The sequence below is a fragment of the Ranitomeya variabilis genome, chromosome 6 (assembly GCF_051348905.1).
Source record: "Ranitomeya variabilis isolate aRanVar5 chromosome 6, aRanVar5.hap1, whole genome shotgun sequence".
NCBI classification, from domain to species: Eukaryota; Metazoa; Chordata; class Amphibia; order Anura; family Dendrobatidae; genus Ranitomeya; species Ranitomeya variabilis.
Genome location: NC_135237.1, coordinates 46445610 through 46469460, shown reverse-complemented (window position 1 = coordinate 46469460; position 23851 = coordinate 46445610). Strand labels below are relative to the sequence as shown.

The 23851-nt window shown below is 41.5% G+C and overlaps 1 protein-coding gene across 12 annotated transcripts in view; it reads right to left on the bottom strand.

Moving 5' to 3' along the window:
- KIAA1217 (KIAA1217 ortholog) overlaps positions 1–23851 on the bottom strand; it is a 506736-nt gene that overhangs the window by 47054 nt on the left and 435831 nt on the right. For all 12 annotated transcript variants that reach the window (XM_077268372.1, XM_077268371.1, XM_077268369.1 and 9 more), the window contains one exon: positions 2416–3239. In XM_077268372.1, coding sequence (XP_077124487.1) covers positions 2416–3239 — 824 coding nt within the window. The remainder of the gene's footprint in view (positions 1–2415; positions 3240–23851) is intronic.

Here is a 23851-nt window from a genome sequence, read left to right as displayed (position 1 = left end):
TAGGTGTTGATGTTTGCTTATCATTAGTCAGCATCATACAGGGAGAAGAAATACAAACTGTCTTATAATACCCATTTGGACTTAGCAAAATATCTCTGCAACAGATGCAAAACTGAAAAAACTAAGCAAACAAACAAAAAATAATGTTTTATTCCTCTCTGCAGTCACTATTAGATCCGGAGTCCAGTTAAACATGAAATATTTGGTGACAGTTCCCCAAGTTTGTTTATTGGTGACATAAAAAAAGACAGTAAGGGAAACCCTTAAATTTCACATTCATCATGTAGTAGAAACTTCTATTTAGCTATTGTTTAAAGGGAACCTGTCACCAGTTTTGTCATGTGTTAACTAAAACTATCTCGATATTCAGCCCCCCAAAACCTTGTAAAGTACTCCCACACTGTATGGTAATCTGGTTGATCCGGTCCGAGAGGCGTCCATTCTGGGCTCTCTACTCTTCCTCCCGACTGCTCACCGTCCTCCTGCTTTCAATGATGTGGATGACTCCTCCTGCAGTCATCCACATAGCCGGCTGAAATCCGCACTATGCTCTGCCCTACTGTGGACAGCGTCGAAGACATCAATGCGCATGCGCACAGCATTGGCGGTGAAATGAGCAGGAAAGACATGTGCCGGCACATGCGCACTGATGTTTTCGTCTCTGTCCGCAGTATGGCAGAGCATAGTGTGCAGGCGTGGGATTTCACCGGGCTATGTGGATGATGCAGAAGGCGTCATCCACGTCAATCAAAACAGGACGACTGCGAGCAGCAGCCTGGAGGAAGGGCAGAGGGCCCAGATTCCAGAATAGACGTCTCTCAAACCGGACCGACCGGATTACCATACAGCGCAGGAAAAATAGTTTTTTGGGGGTATACAGAGGAAGTCAGGGGGTTATGTAACCATTTATGGAATCCAGCTCAGGCGCTGAATAAGGTGATAGTTTTAGTTGACATAACAAGACTGGTGACAGGTTCCCTTTAAAAGGGTCGTCTACTTTACAAAACCTTTAAATATGCATTACAGAGTTAAACTGTTGTAAAACATTGGAAAAAAACAAGGCTGATTATTTCCAGAAACAGCGCCACTGCTGTATACATAGGTGGTTTGCATCTCAGGTGCAATAACTTTAATAGCAGCAAGTTGTAATATCTGATACAACCCAAAGACAGGTGAGACGCTGTTTTTGGAAAACTGTATCCACGCTTTTGTAGTTCTTTAAAAGTGGAATGTTCTTTATCCAGAAAACCTCATTTGTTAGCCAGAGCACACAGGGTGTACAATCAGAACATATTTTTTGGGAGACCACCCAAGACAGCACCTTTTATTAGGAACTATGTAAGGTTCAATTTTCCATTTGATGGTGCTCCAGGTAAAGTGATCACTTCCTATAGACTTTTTCCAGAAAATACAAATGATCTTTGACAATCCAGGAGCAAGAACAGGGATCCTCTATCAGACAACCCCTTTAAGCAAATATTACTTAGAAATGGCTCAATATCAACTACTCGGCAGATGAGTACAACTCCAGTTCTCCAACTTTCTGGCAATATTATGATTTTAAGGGGACTTGGACTGAAACTGTGTATTTCATTTGCATTTGTATAGCACAGCAGAAATATATCCCTACAAAGTATCAGCAAAAATACAACCCTACAAGTATCAATCTGCAAATTTCATCCTCACATCCATAAACTCTGGGAATGGAGCCACCAAGAAAACCGCAGCATCGGCGAATGAAATTGGAAACAGAAGACCTTGTAATATACCATCAGAAGAGCAAAAACATCTGCATGGAGGCATGTACCCAAACACAACACAAGGACTGCGCAACTAGGCAACCACCGGTGCGGACTACCTGCTAGAAGAAATTGTATTCTTAACTTTTCAAATTTTACCAGGATGAAAAATAATAACATTCATGCTCCATGCACCATGACGTTGTTCTGTTTAGAATCCAACCTTTGATCCCAATAGTGTACTCCTTACTACTGAGCCTATAAAATATTCCCGATACACACAACGAGGCAAAAGTTCCAAACAAAAAAAATTGCAATAATTCAATGTATTGGTGAAAAAGATGAAGAATGCGAAGGACATTTCATTGGAATACAGATAAGAATTTTTGATTTTTTTCTTAAATTCTCAGTCCATTGTTTTGTTATTGTGCAACCATCATGGCTACTCATGCGGTTTAGTTGGTTAGCCTTTAGAAGTAGAGTACATGCATATGTAAATGTGGAGAACCACTCAGTTCATTAATGGTCAACCCTTGATGATAATACCCAGAGGTCATTAATTTTCAAGTACTAATTTTACATATATGTCCTAAGTGTGGCAGCAAAATAATTTTCCATTATGAGGTTAATCCTCATCAGAACATAAAAGGTTATACGGGATCGCAATATTGCTTACCGTGTAAAATTATCTTTGGGAGCTCCATATCCAGCATACATTTGCTTTTCGGTAGAAGATGGGACTATATCAGCCATACCAAGTATTCCACCAGTGTTGCGGACTTTGGCTTCGACAAACATTCCGGGACCCTGATCTTTTTTAAAGGACTGTCGGATTGGAGAAGATCTCTCGCTGTGTATACCATGGGGAGGTACATGAGCGTTATGACCATGCATCTCCATCATCCTGATATCAGTCACTCTCTGAGGCGAGGCTGGAGGAGTTTTAGATCCAAGGGTTGGCAAAAGACTGTCCGAGTGTTTTCTATTTTTCTGCCTATAAACTGATTGTTCCATCATTTCCACTTGCATAGAAGTGTTAGAATAAGTGCTTGAAGACCTCATCGCCCCTCTATGGAAAGCCATTAGATGATCCGGCATGTCAAGAGGGTGCCCGCCATGTGAAGACGCAATGCTCATCCGGCCTTCGTGATACATGTAGGGGTCTCCGTACATACTATCATTTCGCATCAATGGGACATTTTTATTACCCATATCCTCATCTGGTTTCACGTCCCTCCTTTCCAAGATGGCACTGGGGCTAGGCGAAATAGATCTTGAGACAGGCAAACTGGATAAGCGTTCCCTTGGCATCGTTGTGTTACTCTGTCCAACAGGTGGACGCCCTCCACCATATGGGATCCTGGATGGAGAAGGCGGCATGGAATGTGGCACAGGGGTAGGAGGAGGAGATATTGGGCCTCCATGAGAGGGGTATGTTGCTGACCCAGGCCGGTGGACTACTGGGCCTTCTCGAACGTTATAGGAAATATCCCTTTGCATCTGATGGAAGGAAACAAGAAAGAAAAATGTAATAAGATTTCACAAAGTTCAATATTTTTGTCTTGTTAGAAAAATAAAATAGTAAGGTTCATATACAGAATATATTGGAAATGTTGAGTAATCAGTTTTCTTCCTGAATAATTTATTTTTTAGAAGGCATTACATATTCAAGATGGCATAATTTCTAACATTGTCAACCACTTACTAAAAAAAAAAATAGATAAATAACAATTATATTATTTTTAAATATTTTACTTTTGCATGCACTTCATTAGAACCTTCAAAAATATTTTGAGACCTAGGAATTGAAACGATGACGTGAATTTTTGCAGCTATTAGTACATACTTTGACTTACCAGTTATATCATTTTATCTTTTTTTTGCGTAAAACCTGCGCATCTCTTATCCAGAAGTTTGATGGTTTGTTATTATGTAAGGTTAGTAGAATAAAGCCTGGTCTAACATCGATTATATATATTTTTACTTTCCTCATATCACGCCAAGATAATTCTCGTTTGGATTACTGCAATCCATTTCCCTCTGACTAAACCCTCCCCTTTCCAATCTATTCTGAATGCAGCAGTCAGGGTCATATTTCTGTACAGCCGCTACACCGATTCCTCAACCCTGTGCCAGTTATTACACTGGTTACCCATCCGTTACAGAATACAATATAAACTTATAGCTCTCACCCAAAAAGCTCTCCACATTTCGTCACCGCCCTACATCTTCTCTCTCATCTCTGTTTAACACCCTACCCGCAGTCTCAGTTCTGCTAATGATCTATGATTAACATCCTTAATAATCCGAACCTCTCACTCCCATCTCCAAGACTTTGCACGTGCAGCGCCAGTTCTCTGGACTGCACTACCCCAGATCTGGTTCCTTCCCATTATCTACAGTTTTAAGCATACCCTAAAAACACATTTTTATATAAAAATCTGTCATATCAGTGCACCAATCTAACTGCTCTCTTTTTTCCCTTCCTTAATTTTCATCAGTCGTTTCTATCATCTGTACCCACACGTGACCTATCTTAATTGTAAAGTGCTGCAGAATATGTTGGCGCCATTGAAATAAAATTATTCTTAATATTAATGAAATTTACAGAACTGATCGCAAATACTGTATAGTCACCCAGATTAGCCAAAACCACAATAAGGTTACGTTCACATTTGCGTTGCGTCGGGCGCAGGTTCGGCGACGCATAGCGACGCATGCGTCATGCGCCCCTATATTTAACATGGGGGCGTATGGTCATGCGTTGTTTTGCGTTTTGTGACGCATGCGTCTTTTTTGGCGCAACTGTCAGGGCGCAGAGGACGCAGCAAGTTGCATTTTTTGTGCGTCAAAAATCATGCCAAAAATGGACGCATGCGTCACAAAACAATGCGTTTTGCATGTGTTTTGCATGCATTGTGCGTTGCGTCGCCGTCGCAACGCCCAACAACGCAAATGTGAACGTAGCCTGAGAGTTACAATTTAGTTGATCAATTTCAGGAACTTTTAGGCATATAAACACAGACAAAATTAACTACAGAGCCACCATGTTTCCCAATTATAGAAACACCTTAAAGGGGGAAAATATCCCCAATTCTACGATAATCATGAATATTTATTATTTCTAGGAAATGTTCATACCTCTGTATGTGTTGGTGTGGAATTTGGGCTGCTTAAACTGGATATATTATAGTGAACCCTATGCATTTAGACATTGTCTATACAGTTTCGGCTCACAGCAGAGGTCTTGAATTTTAGAACAGAAACACCAATATATCAAAGTAATCTAGGATTAGTAATGAGGATATGCCTTTTATTCCCCAGATATAACACCATGCTTGTCTTTGGACTGTCTCCGGCAATCCAGTTTAGTACCATTCACTTGAATGGGGTTAAGCTGCAGTACCAAGCATAGCCTACAGACAGGTATGGCGCTGTTTTAGGAAAAAGAAGATGATCCTTCTCTTCTAATCCTGGACAACCACATATCTATCCCCTTTAATGATAAGACTATATATACTATACATTTCTTGGAACAGTCAACTAATGTGTTGGCTGAAGAACCGCTGCTTCTAGCACCATTACATTGTCTGTGGGATCGTTTGAATATTTTTGGTATGATATAACTGCAGCAAACTATCATATGCCACAGGAAAAATCCAGGCCATATGAAATCTACCGCAAGGAAAATTTATTGCAAGCGCGGCTCTCTCTCCGAACTGACGTCTAGCAATAGTCATATGTTATAATTAGGCTAAAAATTATATTTGTTCCTTTTTAAAGACCTCCGGCTCAAATCACAAACCATGACCTGCGAGAAGAGAGGCAGGAGTCACGTCAACCTAAAAGCTGCACCCTGGAAGTGTGAGGGAGGGCCAGGGCTATAGTCGTGGCTGAGATTAGCAGGTCTTGCGCGCCCTGGACTCCCATCACATGCAGATAACGTCTCATGGTTAATGTACTTGCCTCTTTATTGTTTGCACCGTCTGGGCCTTCTCTCCAATGCCTAAGGTCCCCTTCGGTCATTTGGGTACAAATAGAGACACAGTCCAGTTGCAACTTGAAACATAAAACTTTACTTTCTTCTTTGCACATCCTTAACAGACACAGCATTTGCATAGGGTTCCTTACGGCTCACACTTTCCACTTTCCCTGCACTCTTCCCTTGGTCCTTCAGTACCTGCCCGAGTCATACCACCTCTTGCGGTAACGCAGCATCCTCCCTGTGCAGATTCTGTGCGCTTGGGGATTCCCTTGTCCGTTTCGCAATGGATCTGAGGGCGTCAGCCCACGCGATGATCTACCACATATTGAACGACCTGCGTCCCCGTACTGCTGTGGACCCACTGTTACTTCTGCTCCACCACTGTTGAACCCTGTGCTAGTTCAGCTGCATTTCTGTCCACCGAGCCCTGGATGGCTGGGTCCTTCACTTTAATGTTGCAGGGCTGCTAAGTAGCTTGGGCTCTAAGCCCACCCGAGCTGTACGGGCTCCCTAGCACCCCTGGTCTAGCTAGAGTACGGTTTCTGCCTTATCCCTCAGCTAACCCCTCCTACAGTTAACTAGTTACACCACTTACTATAATACGGTGTCATGGGCCCCACCTAGTGGGCCGGATATATATATATATATATATATATATATATATATATATATATACACACAGTTTTGCATAAAGGTAACATTAACATGGAGGAAGGGAGTAGAGTATCACACCGTCCCGGTATACCGCTTACAGAAGGAGCAATTTGTTTCAACGTTCTTTGAAATTAACCGCATTACTTATCTACGGGCAGTAGAGACAACGTCTTCTATAAAGATAGCAGCTACACAGTGATCAACTGATCAGTACAAGTGTGGTGTCTGGACCTTCTAAATGAATGAAGAGGATATAATACATGGATCTGCTGGGTCCAACAAAGTGGAGGCCCAAATAGACCCCTTCTAGGCCTTTCATATGCCCATATGGATGGAGGTTGTCTTTATAGGACAGCCACCTTCCACCAGAGGTCCTCTTTTGGACAAGAGAGCTTTATACTTGTTGACCAGTTGGGGTATGTGACAACTCACACAGCCATTATCGCAGCTCCCATAGGGAAGGGTATATTCAGGAGGCCGAAAATTAATTAGGTCGAAATCCAATTCATATCTCCGTAGGGTTTGTAGACACCTCATTCAGAGGTTTAAAATGGATATCTGCTGTAGAAACCTGCAGCGTGTGACCATAACACATTGCATCTTCATTGTATTTCTAGGCAAATTTCCCACTCAGGAGTCTAGAGAAAGTTTTCAATCTGCTGCAGGAAAACTTTATTTGCAGTTTGCAAAAATTAGAGAAGACTTGATAGAAGAAAGATAGAGAAAGGATAGAGCAACTCATGACCAAGGAGGCTTATAAACATGGTGGCATCCTGGGGCACACTTTGTGCTCCTATATGGTGCCTTTGTGCAGCTCCAGCAGTGGATAAACTGTCATGGGGTTACATTACGGCTCTCAAAACCAGTGGGCATCTGACCAACAAGATTAATGGGTTTCTGAAATACAACGTCATAGGTCATTAAGGGGCAAACTACAACAATGTTATTTTGTAATATGATAAGTCAATGATTGCTAGTAGTCTGGCTGCTGAGACCCCCATCAATCCAGAGAACTAGGTCCAAATTCCGTATGTGAATGGAGTGGTATTGTGCATGTGCGACCACCATCCTTATGTATACAAGTTGTGTACAAGCGCTGCTTCTGCACGCTCTGGCACCCTACAGGAAAATCGCGTTCAAATCCCGGTGTGCTGCTATGTGTGGGGTGCATCACACTTACTTGTGGCCAATAGGCCTCCACTTCCTGCAGACATAACTTCAGCCCTAATTCTAAGTCTGGGTGGAGCATCCCTCTTGCTAACTCCTCTAGCAGTAGGAATTCTTCTCCACCGAAGGCAGTGCAGGCTCACATTGGCCCTAGCAGCTCAACGCATATGACCACTATTCTAGCACTTCACCACACTCCCTCTAACTGAACACTCCCTGAACTTGACACTAACTCTCAGTTCCCCATCCCAATCTTGGCCGGCTGTTACAGTTAACCATGCTTAGGCTATACTGCAGCCCCAGGGGGTTTTGCTTTCTCACTTGGGGAGAAAGAGATTGGAACACTATCTCCACCACTCCTACACATGTACGACCACATCCTTATGTGAATGGAGTGGTACTGAGCATGTGCAACCACCATCCTTATGTGAATGGAGTGGTACTGAGCATGTGCAACCACCATCCTTATGTGAATGGAGTGGTACTGAGCATGTGCAACCACCATCCTTATGTGAATGGAGCAGCGGTCGCACATACTCCATTGCTCCATTCATACATGCGACTTTGGACTCTCCGATCTCAGGATCAGTGGATGTTCTAGAGGTCAGATCACCATTAATCATATATTTCTCATCTATCCTGTAAATGTTGTTTATTGGGCAGATTTTTAATTAATATAAATTATAATTCAGATTTTTTTTTCTGAAAAGACATTTTGTTCTGTTCATTTATGCATTATTTCTAATAATATAAAACCCAAATGCATAGCTTCCAGATAATTTTATTAGCTTTGGATGAGATTAACATTTAATATGAATCTGTAAATTTCATAAGTGTGCTCTATGAGGATTCCCTGGATATGAGAACGCTGAACATACTGATATTCCAGACTGACATAAATGTGAAATTGGAGGATTTTGTATTCTTATAACAACGCTATGATTCCCGCTGTCTTTTTTTCCTTGGGCGCTTTCCTTTTTCTTTTCTGTTTTTGATCTTTGTGTTATTAATTTAACTGCTTCAACCCCTTCCAAAATACAATTTTAGCAGAGAATTTCAAGTTTTGATTGTCCCATTCCTCGCACCATGGAGATCATATTATGTGCTTCGCAGAATCAGAATGGTTACAAAAAATACAGTCTATGAAGGGGATGGGTGAGGATGTGAATGCGGAAGAAAAGGGACATTGTGTGTGATATATTGGTTATCGCTGTACACTGTCACTGTTTGATCACTCCCTTAAAGGGGGTTTTTCATTTTCAAGTTTCTTTAGCTCCAAGGCTTGTGCCAACTAAAAAGAACACACATTTCAATAATCCAGTGCAGGCTCTCTCCGGGTGATTGTTCACAGACTGCATTGGTGATGTTTACCGTTTGCAGCGGGAACGTCACAACTACAGTGCACATGATCTGTAAACTGGTAGCACCGGCGGAGCTCCGACACTGCAGCTGAAGGTGGATAGCACTCAATGTATTATTATTTTTAGCTACCACAATGCTATGGTCTGAAAAAAATTGAAAATAGAAACTCTTAATATACACTGCTCAAAAAAATAAAGAGAACACTTAAACAGCAGAATATTACTCCAAGTAAATCAAACTTCTGTGAAATCAAACTGTCCACTTAGGAAGCAACACTGATTGACAATCAATTTCACATGCTGTTGTGCATATAGAATAGACAACAGATGGAAATGATTGGCAATTATTAAGACACCCTCAATAAAGGAGTGGTTCTGCAGGTGGGGACCACGGACCACATCTCAGTACCAATGCTTTCTGGCTGATGTTTTGGTCACTTTTGAATGTTGGTTGTGCTTTCACACTCGTGGAAGCATGAGACGGACTCTACAACCCACACAAGTGGCTCAGGTAGTGCAGCTCATCCAGGATGGCACATCAATGCGAGCTGTGGCAAGAAGGTTTTCTGTGTCTGTCAACATAGTGTCCAGAGGCTGGAGGTGCTACCAGGAGAATGGCCACTAAACCAGGAGACATGGAGGGGGCCGTAGGAGGGCAACAACCCAGCAGCAGGAGTGCTACCTCAGCCTGCTGCATTACCTCCAGCAGGTAACGGGTTAACAGGCATCTAGCCAACAAAGGCAGATATGACCTCCAGCAGGCCACAAATGTGTATGTGTCTGCCCAAACGGTTAGAAACCGACTCCATGAGGATGGTCTGAGTGCCCGACGTCCACAGATGGGGGTTGTGCTCACGGCCCAACACCGTGCAGGACGCTTGGCATTTGCCACAGAACACCAGGATTGTCAAATTCGCCACTGGCGCCCTGTGCTCTTCACAGATGAAAGCAGGTTCACACTGAGCACATGTGACAGACCTGACAGAGTCTGGAGACGCCATGGAGAGCGATCTGCTGCCTGCAACATCCTTCAGCATGAGCGGTTTGGCAGTGGGTCAGTAATGGTGTGGGGTGCCATTTCTTTGGAGGACCGCACAGCCCTCCATGTGCTAGCCAGAGGTAGCCTGACTGCCATTAGATACTGAGATGAGATTCTCAGACCCCTGTGAGACCATATGCTGGTGCGGTTAGCCCTGGGTTCCTCCTAATGCAGGACAAGGCCAGACCTCATGTGGCTGGAATGTGTCAGCAGTTCCTGCAAGATGAAGGCATTGAAGCTATGGACGGGCCTGCACGTTCCCCAGGCCTGAATCCAATTGAATACATCTGGGACATCATATCTCGCTCCATCCACCAACGTCACGTTGCACCACAGACTATCCAGGAGTTGGCAGATGCTTTAGTCCAGGTCTGGGAGGAGATCCCTCAGGAGACCATCTGCCACCTCATCAGGAGCATGCTCAGGCATTGTAGGGAGATCATACAGGCACATGGAGGCCACACACACTACTAAGCATCATTTCCTTGTCTTGAGGCATTTCCACTGAAGTTGGATCAGCCTGTAACTTCATTTTCCACTTTGATGATTTTGAGCATCATTGCAACTCCAGACCTCCGTGGTATATTAGTTGTGATTTACATTGATCATTTTAAGGTTTTATTGTTCTCAACACATTCCACTATGTAATGAATAAAGATTTACAACTGGAATATTTCATTCAGTGATATCTAGGATGTGGGATTTTAGTGTTTCCTTTACTTTCTTCAGCAGTGTATAAGGATGTAATAAGAAGAAGCTAGAACAACTTTGAAAGCTTTGTAAATAAAATTCCCCTGTTTCCAATCTCCTGGTTACACTGTTTTCTCTGGACCCAGTAGCACCCGCAAATACCGCGTTTTCAATTTTTTTTCCTTTAATATTTAAGGAACAATGCATCAACAGAGCAAAGAACTCCAGTCCACCCAGAAGTGGAATTTGAATGAAGCAACAATACTCCGTAATGGGGACTAGCAACCCACCTCCCAGCCATAAACAAAAGTGTGGTTAGTGTTTATGAATTAAAAACAAATATTTGTCTACTGTCCTCGGGGGCTGGTAGCCCCGCCTCTGAGGATCACTTCTATGGAAAAATAGATCCAGACAGGAGTCTTCAATAATTATTGTCCTAAACAAGTTAAAAGAACATGAACATTAGTGCGGACATTGGTCATTTTACTTGTCAGACAGAAGATAATTTATTTCTATGGAGCAGGTGAAGTTAATTATAGACCGTGTTTTTCTTCTTTACAGAGAAGATTTACTATATGGGTGGGACCATCTCACAAACAAGCCTCTGTGTAAAGAAGAGTTTTGGTAAACCGACAAAGGTTTTCAAGTCAGCAATGTGTTTACTTTGGATAACATTACAATCTAGCTGCTATTCAGAGTCCACGGCCAGATGGCAAATCATTGTCTTGTTCCCTTCTGATTTAACCACTAACTTTGCTAGTGTGACATTAACCACATGCTCGAATGCCAAGTCACAGAAAAATCACCGGGTCCCAATGTGGTGCTGCTGAGCTCACAATCCACAAAGACAGAGAAGAAATGGGTAAGGGATCTCAGGGATGCAATCGATGGACTTTATTTTATATACAAAAGGGAATCTTTAGCTCTACTCACAAGGCAGAATGCAATGCCATACCAAGCCAGTCACCTCTCCCGCCACAATATAACAAAAACTATAAATTATTTTACTATACTATTTTTTTTTTTTCATTACAAATCTTGAGAATTACAATTTTTTACGAATTTTAAATGGTCGTCCTTTTGCGGTTTTTCTTTCTATTTTTTTTAACATCACAGAATGCACTTTTTAACTATGCATTTTGCACTACAAAATGTTAAAAATGCCAAAAAAAGGTCTTAAAATAAAAAACATGTAAAATGTGCCCTATTTTACAATGTGTGTGTCTGTGCGAAAGAACGCAGATCTAGGAATGATTTCATAAAATTATTCCTATATCTGACTACACCCCACCCTTTTATATCTAATCACCCTCCTCCGTAAACTACAATTTTTAAGGGCACTAAATATCTGTACGTCATGTGATTCCCCCATAACTTACCCAAAATGACATACCGAAGTAGAAGTTGCACTTCTCCTTCAGCCAGGACCGTCCTTTCCCTCTTTCCTCTTACTAGATGTACAGCCAGAGGTACAACTGTTGAAAGCCTATCACATTGCGATACATACCACCAGTGTGCGAGTCCTTGTGCCATATTTAGCATGTACTTCTAAAGGGTAAGATACGTGTCACATGTTGCAATCCTGTGCATCGAAATGGAGAACATGGTAGACCATTGTGGTGGACCAGGACTAGGTTTTTTTTTGCCATATGTCCTAACATTTGGTAATTTTAGGGATTAATCATCATAATTTGAATTAAAAAAATAACTAGATTATTGGTTGGCAGAATCCTTAAAGAGCAACTGTACTATCAACTTTTCATAATAAACTGTTTGATGTGAGTACATGAGAAATAACACTACTTCTGACCGCTATATGTCTTGCATTCTGCATTTTTACCAGTTTTCCTCTCTGCGGATTCTATCTCTCATTTTGCAATCTACGCTAAACTGGAGGGAAGGAAAATAGCTTCTATGAGGTCTCCAATACACATCATACAGGGATGGTTTCCTGTTCTCCATTCATTTTTTTATGAACAGAAGTATGGAGGAAATTACACAGCAGTAGTGGTCAGGATAGATATAAATCCAGCTCTGAAGTGAGGTAAAAGACTTGTTAGAAAGCTCAGTATGATCTTTCTATGTCTCCCTCTGCTTGTTTCCTCACTCTGCTCTCTCCATAAAATATAAAGTGCTGTGTAAAGTGATACCACTGTGAGCCTTAAGTCCTTCTTGTCTGAGATGGATGGATTCGTGCTGTTTTCTTGAGAGTGGAAGGTGAGTTCAGGAGGCAGATGGGAGAGGAAAATGTCTCTGACAAGTTGGGAAGGAGGCAGATTTCTCAAGTTTCTTATATTTGCCTATAGTATTGATTTATGAAGTTTGTTGAAAATTCAAGTTTCATTTTATTTCTACCCCTCCTTTTCTGCAGTTTGGACAACTGATGGATGAAGATCAACCACTATTCATCTCAACGTCCCTATATGCATGCCCCCTTGGCTAAGGAAGGAGTATAAGCCACTACCACACTTCTGTAATTTATCGAAAGCTTGAGGAAAGGATTGGACATGTTGAAATCCATCCTTCAATACCAATATAATCCAGTCTGGCTGGTATTACATGAATAGATGGAAGGATTTACACAAGCGTCATACATGGAAGATCTGTGGTTAGTTCTCCAAGATGTTTAGAACAACCTGCCGAGTTCCTTCAAAAACTGAGTGCACGAACCTAGGAAAACTGATGCTGATTTGAGGGTAAAGAATAGTCACACTAAAAACTGAAGTAGTTTAGAATTATCTTTTTTATTGTGTTAAGTGCAAAAAATAAACTATTTAGTTATAATGCTTGTTTATATAGCACCATGATATTCTGCTGCATTTTATAGACATTGTCATCAGTGTCCCCTTTGGGGCTCACAATCTAACTTCCCTATCTGTAACATTTCCATTTTTGAAAGCATTCTTAGTTTGCAGCATTTTTTCCATACATGCCTAAAACTTTTGCACAGCACTGTAACTAAACATTTCTCTGGCTTGGATACGGGAAGAGACAGGAAGGAACTTTGCTTATATTTATCATACTCATCCTGTTTCACGTAAAACCATTGTTTCTGACTTTGGATGAAGGTAATCTTTAACCCTAATCATTATATAAACATTTCTAAGATGTAACGAGCAATTTAACAGATGGAGGGAACCCACAAAAATGAATCCTGTGAAATCAGGAGGCTCCATGACTTTCACAAAAACAGTGCCGAAAAGTCGCCATCTGAATGCCTAAAGCCTGGCAGGGATTATTCTGCTAGAGGACCTTGTAATAAATATAGATCACTATGTACGTAAATGAAGTCTAATTAAAATTCAGCACAAGACTTGAAGGTCTGCTTCCAGCCACCCGACCGACAATCAGATATTCAGGAGACTCTCATTGATATGACTTTCAAGACGGATGACAGTGCTGTGCGACAACAGGTGCTGGCTGGTTATAGTTCCCCGAGAGCCAATGAGTTTTGTGACTTTGGTTTATAAAATATATATTGATCTAAGCAAATCAAAATATAAAACGTGATTTATATTAGATCATGCCTTATTACGGTATATTGAGCTTATGATGGGAGGCCTGACACCTGGGACTTACATCTACTGGCCGGGGTACTGCACAAAAAAACAGGATGTGATGGATGTACAATGATTTTAATAGATAGTCTATAAACCATTATTGTAGGAAAAAAAATGGATGTTTCCATAGGGTCACCCCCAAACTAAAAGGGGCAGTACTCTTTCTTGATTGCAAGCATCAGTATTTTTATTCATCCTTGCCCTGCATTGGTCCATCAAGAACGATCAGTAGTAGATTGCTTTATACTAAATCAGCCCTGATCTGAAGCATCGATAGCAGAACAGGAAGTTAAAGCCGATAGGCTGCAGACATGTCACTTCCTGTATCCCGATAGTGGAGGAAGAAGCAGCATGCACTCAGTATGCACCTATTAGAAATTAGCAGTGATAGCCGCAGCACATACTGACATGCTGCAAAATTAAATTCTGCGCCAAAAATCAATTTTGGCTACTCAGTTTTTCCAGAGTGTGAGATGAGATTTCATCAAATATCACCCCCATTGCTGGTCTTGTAGTACGCAATGGATTTTTTGCATACAAATCCAAACTGGAAAATCTGTTGTATATTTATCTCTTGGTGACAAAGCCTAAAAGTCTCCATACATAATGGATAAAAGTCACCTGAACCTGGAGACTTTCTAGGGATCAGTCAACCAAACAACGTTCATGGTTGTCTTCAGACTTTCTTCTTTCTCCCCAGTTAGTACACATGAACACCTGTCTGAGCCGAGAATTCGGGACACAAAGTCATCTGTAGAGCCAATGTTCAGCAAACAGTTGTGTCATGTGTATAGCCAGCATAAGACTGGTACTAAAGGCATCATACCAAGAGTCCAAAGAAAGAATGCTCCAGCTCAACAAAGGTGCATTAAAAATGTTTTCAATTCTTTATTCCAAAATGATTAGAAGCAGGTACAGCAAATCCATAAAAAATTCATACCGCCAACGCGTTTCTGGCAACAAGTGCTCTAACTCATCCTGTTCATGTATGTGATGCCGGAAACGCGTTGGCGGTATGGATTTTTTATGGATTTGCTGTAACGATTTTAAACAATTTGGAATACAGCGTTGAAGAAATTTTAATACTTATTCGTTGAGCCGGACCGTTCATTCTTTGGATTTACAACGTGCGCCAGGACAGTGGTGAGGCACCGAGCCCCAAGGAACTATCTATGGTGAACTGGCTATTTTCACACTTACAAACATCATCATGTACTTACCCACAACTCTTGGCCATCTCCAATTTTAATCTCTATCATATTACTTTTATTGATTTCAGAAATAAATAAAAATTGTACCTGCCTTTAACATAGAGAGAGGGTTTCAGAAGTGTCAAACATGAGAATAGGGTAAACTGCAATACTAGACACAGCCAGTGAAAAAGAGTGGCGCTATTTCTAAAAAATAATAAAAAAAATATTTTATCTAATGCAAGACAAAATTCTTTAAAAATAAAGCTCTCCTTGTTTTTGTCTCAAATAGAAGAAACAGCAGATGAAACTCCAGTAATCCGGGGAAGGGTTTCATACACGAGAGTGCATAAGTGCTTTGGAGGAGTAAACAATGATTTAGTATATCGCTGAACTAGAGAGGAGTGACCAAGGTTATTAAGGGAATGGGTGGACCTCAGAACTAAGACAGGTCATCAAACTTGGGGTTACTCAATTTGGAAAAACAACCGCTTAAGAGTAATCTTATTACAATATACAACTATAAGAGGGGACAGTACAGTGATCTGTATAATAATCTTTCTACACCTAGGCCTGTGACTGGGACTAAGATGCATCTTCTGCATCTAGAGGAAAGAAAATTTAATTATAATCATAGATGCAGAGTCTTTACTGTAAGAGCAGTGAGACTATGGATTCTTTACCGGAAGAGAAATTTAACTATGGATTCTTTACTGTAAGAGCAGTGAGACTATGGATTCTTTACTGTAAGAGCAGTGAGACTATGGATTCTTTACTGTATGAGCAGTGAGACTATGGATTCTTTACTGTAAGAGCAGTGAGACTATGGATTCTTTACTGTAAGAGCAGTGAGACTATGGATTCTCTAGTCTAAGAGCAGTGACACTATGGATTATTTACTGTAAGAGAAGTGAGACTATGGATTTTCTAGTGTAAGAGCAGTGACACTATGGATTCTCTAGTGTAAGAGCAGTGACACTATGGATTCTTTACTGTATGAGCAGTGAGACTATGGATTCTTTACTGTAAGAGCAGTGAGACTATGGATTCTTTACTATAAGAGCAGCGAGACTATGGATTCTTTACTGTAAGAGAAGTGAGACTATGGATTTTCTAGTGTAAGAGCAGTGACACTATGGATTCTCTAGTGTAAGAGCAGTGACACTATGGATTCTTTACTGTAAGAGCAGTGAGACTATGGATTCTTTAGTGTAAGAGCAGTGAGACTATTGATTCTTTACTGCAAGAGAAGATTATGGATTCTTTACTAGAAGAACGGTGAGACTATGGATTCTTTACTGTAAGAGCAGTGAGACTTTGCAACTCTCTGTCACGTGATGTTGTAATGGTTAACATACTACTAACATTTGAGAAAGGTCTGGATGGCTTTCTTGAAAAATATATTATAGGTTATGGGTACAAGATTATGCAATGGGACGCTGTCTAATTGCCGTATGTTCAGTCGAGAAATAATTTTTCCCCTATTAGTGTCTGCCTATGGGGATTTTTCCTTCCTCTGGATCAACATGTTAGGCTATAGGTTGAACTCGATGAACTTAAATCTACCATCAACCTTTAAACTATGAAAGTATTTAAGTAACCTGTAATACTAGAATGGTGACTTTAAACCTCTCTGTTCTGCATCATTTCAGGTATAGTATGCAGACATGGGGGGGAAAAAAGCAATTAACCAATTAAATATCTAAAATGGTTGGTCATACTAAAGTGAGTGATGGCACCCTCATCCTCCCGATAAATGATTCTCTCCCATGGGGAGGCTATGAGAACGGCATTGAAAAAGGCACAGCTCCACACAAATTACACTCCTGGACAGATCTGCCTTAAAGTCTTAAAGTTGTCAAAGTGAGTTAAATAAGTTGTATAGGATTAGAAAATATACTTGCTATGTTCCCAAAAAAAGAAAAGAAAAATGCGCCACACTGATCCACAGTTTGAGTGCGGTACTGCAGCACAGTCATGTAGCAGAGTTTCCATACCAGACCCATAGACCAATGTGGAGCTGCTTCTGGAGAAAAGCTGCATTTTTTTTCTTTTTTTCTTTTTGCAAATCCTTTACAACCCTTTTTTAAATACATTTTCTGTTGTATGTTGTTTATATCTAATGACATCTATTTTCTATTTTTTTTTTCTTTTGTATGCGCGTTTCAAAAAAACATTTAGAAACCTATCGGCACAGCAACATCACACCAAAAGCAGAGATTGCGGAGCACCAGCGGTGATACAAAGCGGATAATGTGCGGTGATTGCAGGAGAGAAATGACAGTGCTTTTAGAGTAAAATAAGGAGATCTAATTTAGCTGTTGCTGTATTATTATTATTATCGGTATCATTATGTCTCTTTTGTACTCGCGCAGCTCCCCTATGAACACGAGAATAAATCCTCGCACCAAACAAGCAGCAGTAAGCGACAATGCAGCAGCAGGTGACGATTCACTGAACGCTCCTTTTATTCTGTCCTTGTGGAGACTATATAGATATTTAGGACAGACCCCTGAGATTTATAATGTTCCAGAAATATTACACATTTAAATATTTTATCATGAAATATAAACATTTGCGTTTTTTTAAAAGGGGATATATCATGGAATTTGCACTTTTCCAGTCTGAAACCTATAAATTCACAAGGCACCAGTGATGTAAGCCTCTTGTGTTCAAAGAAGATTTTCATTGATCCTTCCTTCTAAGCATCGCATTGTCCGTGTGCAATAAAAATAGCCCAATGTTGGCCGTTGGAGAGAAGGGGTCCAGTTGTAGTTGGTCCCATTTCCTTGGCCATTGGGCAGGACTTTATTCCCTAGAGGAACTGCACTGGAAGTGGAGGGGATTGGTCATTGAAGGTTTTTGAAAAAGGGTGAAGGGTGGAAAAAAAACCACCCGTCCCATCTGTTTTGGATGCCAAAAGCTTGCACTCTTATAGGGGTTTTATTTCGATACATGGCCCCATCTCTTCTATGCACATCTTTGACTACGTGGGAGAGCAAAGCATTGGACTGCCTCTTCTTAGACCCAATACCAGATTTCAAGATAAGCAGTAGGGTGTGGGGTATTAGAGTGCCAACATCACCCCCACAGAGGTGTAATGTGATGCCCCTACAATTCGAAAAGTGGCCTGATATGGGATAAAAGGATCTATTGAGCATTGCCCGGTCTACAGAACGTGAGAGCAACCTCTGAACACCATTTGTGATATTGGTGTAAGTTCCAACAATGGGACTCTCATCAATAGCCAGAATGGTGGTCTCGTGTTCCCCATTCTTCTATGGTCCTCTACTGGCTGCAAGACATTGGTCAGGTTTTGAGGCCAAGGGAGAATCGGGGACTTTATGTGATTCTGGGGGTCCTAGCAGTTGGACCACACCGATCTAACATTTACAACATATCTCATAGATGGGTGATAAATAGAGATGAAGAGATTGATTTGCAGGACTCCGATCCAGCGTCCTGGTCTGTGGTACCTGGCAACTAGATGGGAGGCACCAAAAATCTGTTACCGTCCAGCGTCCCCAGCATTTGACGAAAGATCGTCTGTGCAAAGTGACATAGAGGTGATGTGTAGCCAGCCCTGGCTAATCCCAATACTTACTGTGGAAGCCATAAGGTAAAAGATTCGTTATCCTCCCAACTAGCTGTCAGATACCACTGACCTGGACACTGGACCAGAGTCCCGCAAATCAATCCATTCCTCTCTAGTAATGAATTATGTAGACGCTTTAGAGACCAAATTTGGTAACGTTTTACCTTTGGTCCCAGTAATTGGAGAAATGGGAAACTCATGGGATTAAGGTTGGAGCAAAGGCATCTTTATGACTCTGAAGGCCACCTTTGTAGGAGAACCTTTTGGCATTTATTGTAGCCTAAGACTTGGCACCTTCATTCCTGTCTAGTTTTAAGCACATTTTGGGAAGCCTTTAGGCCTCTTGTGTTCTAAAAAGATTTTCATCCATCCTTCCTTCTGAGCATCGCTTTGTCCGTGTGCAATAAAAATAGCCCAATTTCATCATTAATCGATCTGTCACATCTCTCCCCTATACTCAAGCTGCATTGCCTCACTTTCCACATTAGTAGTCTGGATTTCTCTGATAGAAAGCAGACGGCTGGTTTAATAAGCTGCTATAGTCACAGGTAACTCACATTTCAAAGTTTACCAGATACTTTAAAAAAAAAAAAAAAAACCCCGGAAGGTCTGGACGCTAAAATTTCCACTCATTGGCTATTTTCGGGCCAACCGACTTATATATGGCCAAGGTCCAAGCCTGATGTATGAAGTTAAAAATGCCCCGACGCTGCTATAAAGAACTGACATCACCTGGAAGCGGAGACTCGGACTATTCATAACCATCCCAGTCTTGTGCAGGTTCTTCTTGGGTCACGGAAAACAGAAGTGATGCCACATTTAGAAGACAACTAACTTTATAGGAGCAGAATATTAAAAATCGTCGAAAGGTTTTGACTATATTTATCATGGTCTTAGCACACAAGAAAGTACTATATATAACAGTATCTTATAGTCTTTTTTGATCATATAGTTCACTTATAAATATGGTATGTCTTGCTAACATCATATTATTCCAAGCAACCTTCCCCTCAATTATAACCCACAAACATTATGTTGACCATGACAAGGATGTACCATGAAGACAATCAGAGAAATCTGCTTCTTTCTTCTCTTGGACTGATAAATCATTCACAAAATTCACATTTAAAATCTGTATTCAGTGAACACATTATTAAGATAGAAGGCGGCAGTTGGTGCTCATAAGGTTCTCTGGAGAACTGCAAGTGTTGTTTCAGGAGAACTTGCTGCAAAATGTCCTCGTCTGCCTCGAGCTCCTCCCTCTCCACAGAATTTTAAAAGCACTAGCTGTCATTTCCTAGATCAGTAATGGCAAAGTCTGTCTTCTCTGAATACAGATTTTACTCATGAATCGAAAGAGAATTAATCCAGGAGGAGAAAGAAGCAGATTTCTCAGATAAGAAATATTACAAAGTTGATTATTTTCATGTGTACTATTGATTTATGAAATACAACTTGATTCCTTAGCTATATTGGAGGCAAGGGTTGTAATCATATCCGGGCCTTGGTGCCTGGTGAGCCCAAAAGGTCCCCTTTGGTCGTATGTGAAGATCAAGACCATAGATAACCACAACCGTGTTGGAAATTTCTATTTGGAGCAGTATGCTCCAGTCCCCTATTCCTCCCCACCACCAGAGTGATTTTATGTATACGAGCAATTTTTACAATATTTTGAAGAGAGTGTGACTTTTTGCTATAAAAAGTCACAAAAATAGTTAGACAGAAAAAAAGGACAACTTTTCACTTTGCGTAAAATCAAAGAACCGTGTTGGGATAAATTTTACACAAACGTCAATTAATACCACAAGATAAAAAAATAAAAGTGGATTTAACAAAAACCCACAAATGATAAATCCAGCATCATGTGTTTTTTTTATAAGGAGAAGGGAATAAGTTGCTGCCAGACTCCTCCAATGGCAGCTTTCTCTTCTCAGGCTCAATTTTAGATTTCCAGGTTAGCAGTTGGGTGGGAGGAACTGTAGTGCTAACATCAGCTCCACACAGGGGTAACATGATGGCTCCAATTAAAAATCATGTAGGCTTCCTCAGGGGCATAACTATAGGTGAACGGGTTACAATTGCACCCAGAGCCTCAGTGCCTAATGGGTTCAAAGGGTCCCCATGGTCCATATAAAAAGACCAATATTAAAGACCTGCAATTGTTGGGGGTCGTTTTGGAGATTTTGCAATCGAGCTCACGAGCTGCAAGTTAAGCCAATGGGCCTCCTGTACACTTCAAAGTGATCTCATATGGGAAAAAAAGAAGTATTACCCCCCCTTCTTCCAGTCCTGGGTGCAAGTTCAACCATACCGTAGGACCCGTATAGAGTTACACCCTTCCGACTGTAGTCCTTTTCAAGATTGGCCAGGTATCACACAGCCCCACTTCTGATTTCAGGTTGGTATAGGTTTTGTCAAGAAGGGGGACAAGTATTATGTAAGGCCAATTCATAGAAGCTCATGTATCCCAAGGAAAGGTAATTCTCATTTCGTTATAGGACCATCATTCAACCTCTCTTGGTTGATTAGCTCCTGGGAGCCAAATAATCAGTTTTGGAAATTTAGCATGTTCATCCTTCTTAATCTAGACATCATCCACCAGGGAAGAAACAGAAGGCTTTATTCATATCAGAGAGTCGGGAGGTATTACCAACACTGTTGGGTTTGGCCAACTTTGCACTAATGTGTAGGACAAATACTCTGCTTGTACCCAGTGGCGTAACTTGATACTTGAGGACTCCAATGTAATACCTCCAATGGGGTCCTTACTAGTGATGAGCGAATATAATCGTTACTCGAGAATTCTAGATCATGCTCGGGGGTCCTTCGAGTATTTTTTAGTGCTCAGAGTTTTAGTTTTTCTTGCCGCAGCTGAATGATTTACATCTGATAGCCAGCATAAGTACATGTGGGGGTTGCCTGGTTGCTAGGGAATCCCCACATGTACTTATGCTGGCTAACAGATGTAAATCATTCAGCTGCGGCAAGAAAAACTAAAACTCCGAGCACTAAAAAATACTCGGAGGACCCCCGAGCATGCTCGAGAAATCTCGAGTAACGAGTATATTCGCTCATCACTAGTCCTTACCTAACACAGGTCTCTAATTGTCTTTTCATATGGGGCAAAGGGACCTCTGGAGCCCCCTTAGTCTCCAGGGCATGGGTGCGATTGCAACCCCTGCACCTATTATAATTACGCCCCTGCTTGTCCAGATAGTTTATTGTCAAATATAACATCTGGAAACCTCGAAACCTCTTGCAGAATTCCCTGATGAAAATCAAAACGCTACTTCCCATTACACTTCAGTCCGAAGTTTCAGGTTTCCTTTGTACATTGAGTCATTAGCTTCAGCAAACAGAGAAAATCCCTAAATGAACTTCCTTACGGCCCGGTGATTGTGAAGAAGCTCTGGTCGATACTTTAAGGATTATCGCAGTAAACAACCTGGAGGGATCAAGACTCCTGATAAATGAAGTGAAGTGACAACCACAGAGCGGAGGGTGTCGGAGACATTGAACGATGCCGACTGAGAAGGGATACGATTTAGAAATGTTTATGTGCTAAAGCGACTCATTCTGGCAAAGATATTTCAGGTCTATATTTAGACTTAAACATTTAACCAGCCGCCGAAGCCGAGACCTCGGAGACTCTGTGGCTGCGCAAATTCTCTGCTGCTATTCCAAGAACCACCATCTGTGATTAACACTCGCCTGCTAGAGGGAGCAGCCCCTAAAACTTCACGTATGGCCCAGACAGCAATTATTTCCAAGAGCATTTTATCTATTGACATAATAATCTGTGGGTTTGACTCTAGATTAAAAGGGTTGACCAGGTTTCTCACAAAAGTTTGCAGTCACTCGTGCAATGTGAGGATTCTCCAGTGCCAGCATTGAGACCAAGCGGTCTTGTGACCGCAAGTATACGGCTTGCATACTCCTGGCCACATTCCGACTAGACATGTACGGCCACTTGTATTGAGCGAGGCTGCATACGTCTAGTCTGAGTGTAACTGGGAGTATACATATCCCATACATATGACCACTAAGTCTCACCGCTGGCACCAGATTACCCTCACAGCCGGGGGCATAACTACAACAAGTGCAGGGGTTGCAATCGCACCCAGGCCCTGGAGCCTAGGGGGCCCTAAAAGTCCTTTTGGCCTATAGAAAAAGACTATTGCTATAAAAGATTTAAAATATTTGGGAGCCCCGTTGGAGCTTTTGCATCGGGGCCCATGAGTTTCAAGTTACGCCACTGCTCACAGCGCATGATGTGAAGATTCACAAGTCTGCAGTCACAGAGTGGCTGCAGACTGTTGTGAAAAACCTAGAGAACTCCTTTAAGTAATAAGAACATTAGGAGTACAGGTACAATATATCTCTAGATCTTTTTAAGAGATAGATTTCTTTAAAACAAGTATGCATTGCAGATTCCTCAAAAACAGGCTGCCCAATCCTGATGGGGGGCCATCACTAAAACGTTGTGCAATATACCCTGGAGTGAGTAGTGGAAAGAGCTTGAAATGGAAAACGACAGTCCCGGGTAGCAACACCAAACACATCAGGACCCTCCTAGTAATAAAAATGGGACCCCTTTTGGTGCCGCTTCCTAAAACTGCTTGGGCTCTACTTAACTTTGATTCTCTTTTGACACCTTCATTAGCACTAATCATGGATGGTGACAACATTACCATGTGGTAATGCATGTAGCGCCAACGTCTCTGCTTGCTGCCCCTCTTCCCCGCCAAAGATGCAGACTTACCGCTGCAGCCCCTGTCTCTCACTTCCTGCTCCACCTGCTGATGGCCGGTTGCGTGCAGTGCGTGTAGATCCCCGGGCACTGTGCTTAGGGTGCACGCATGGTTCTCAAG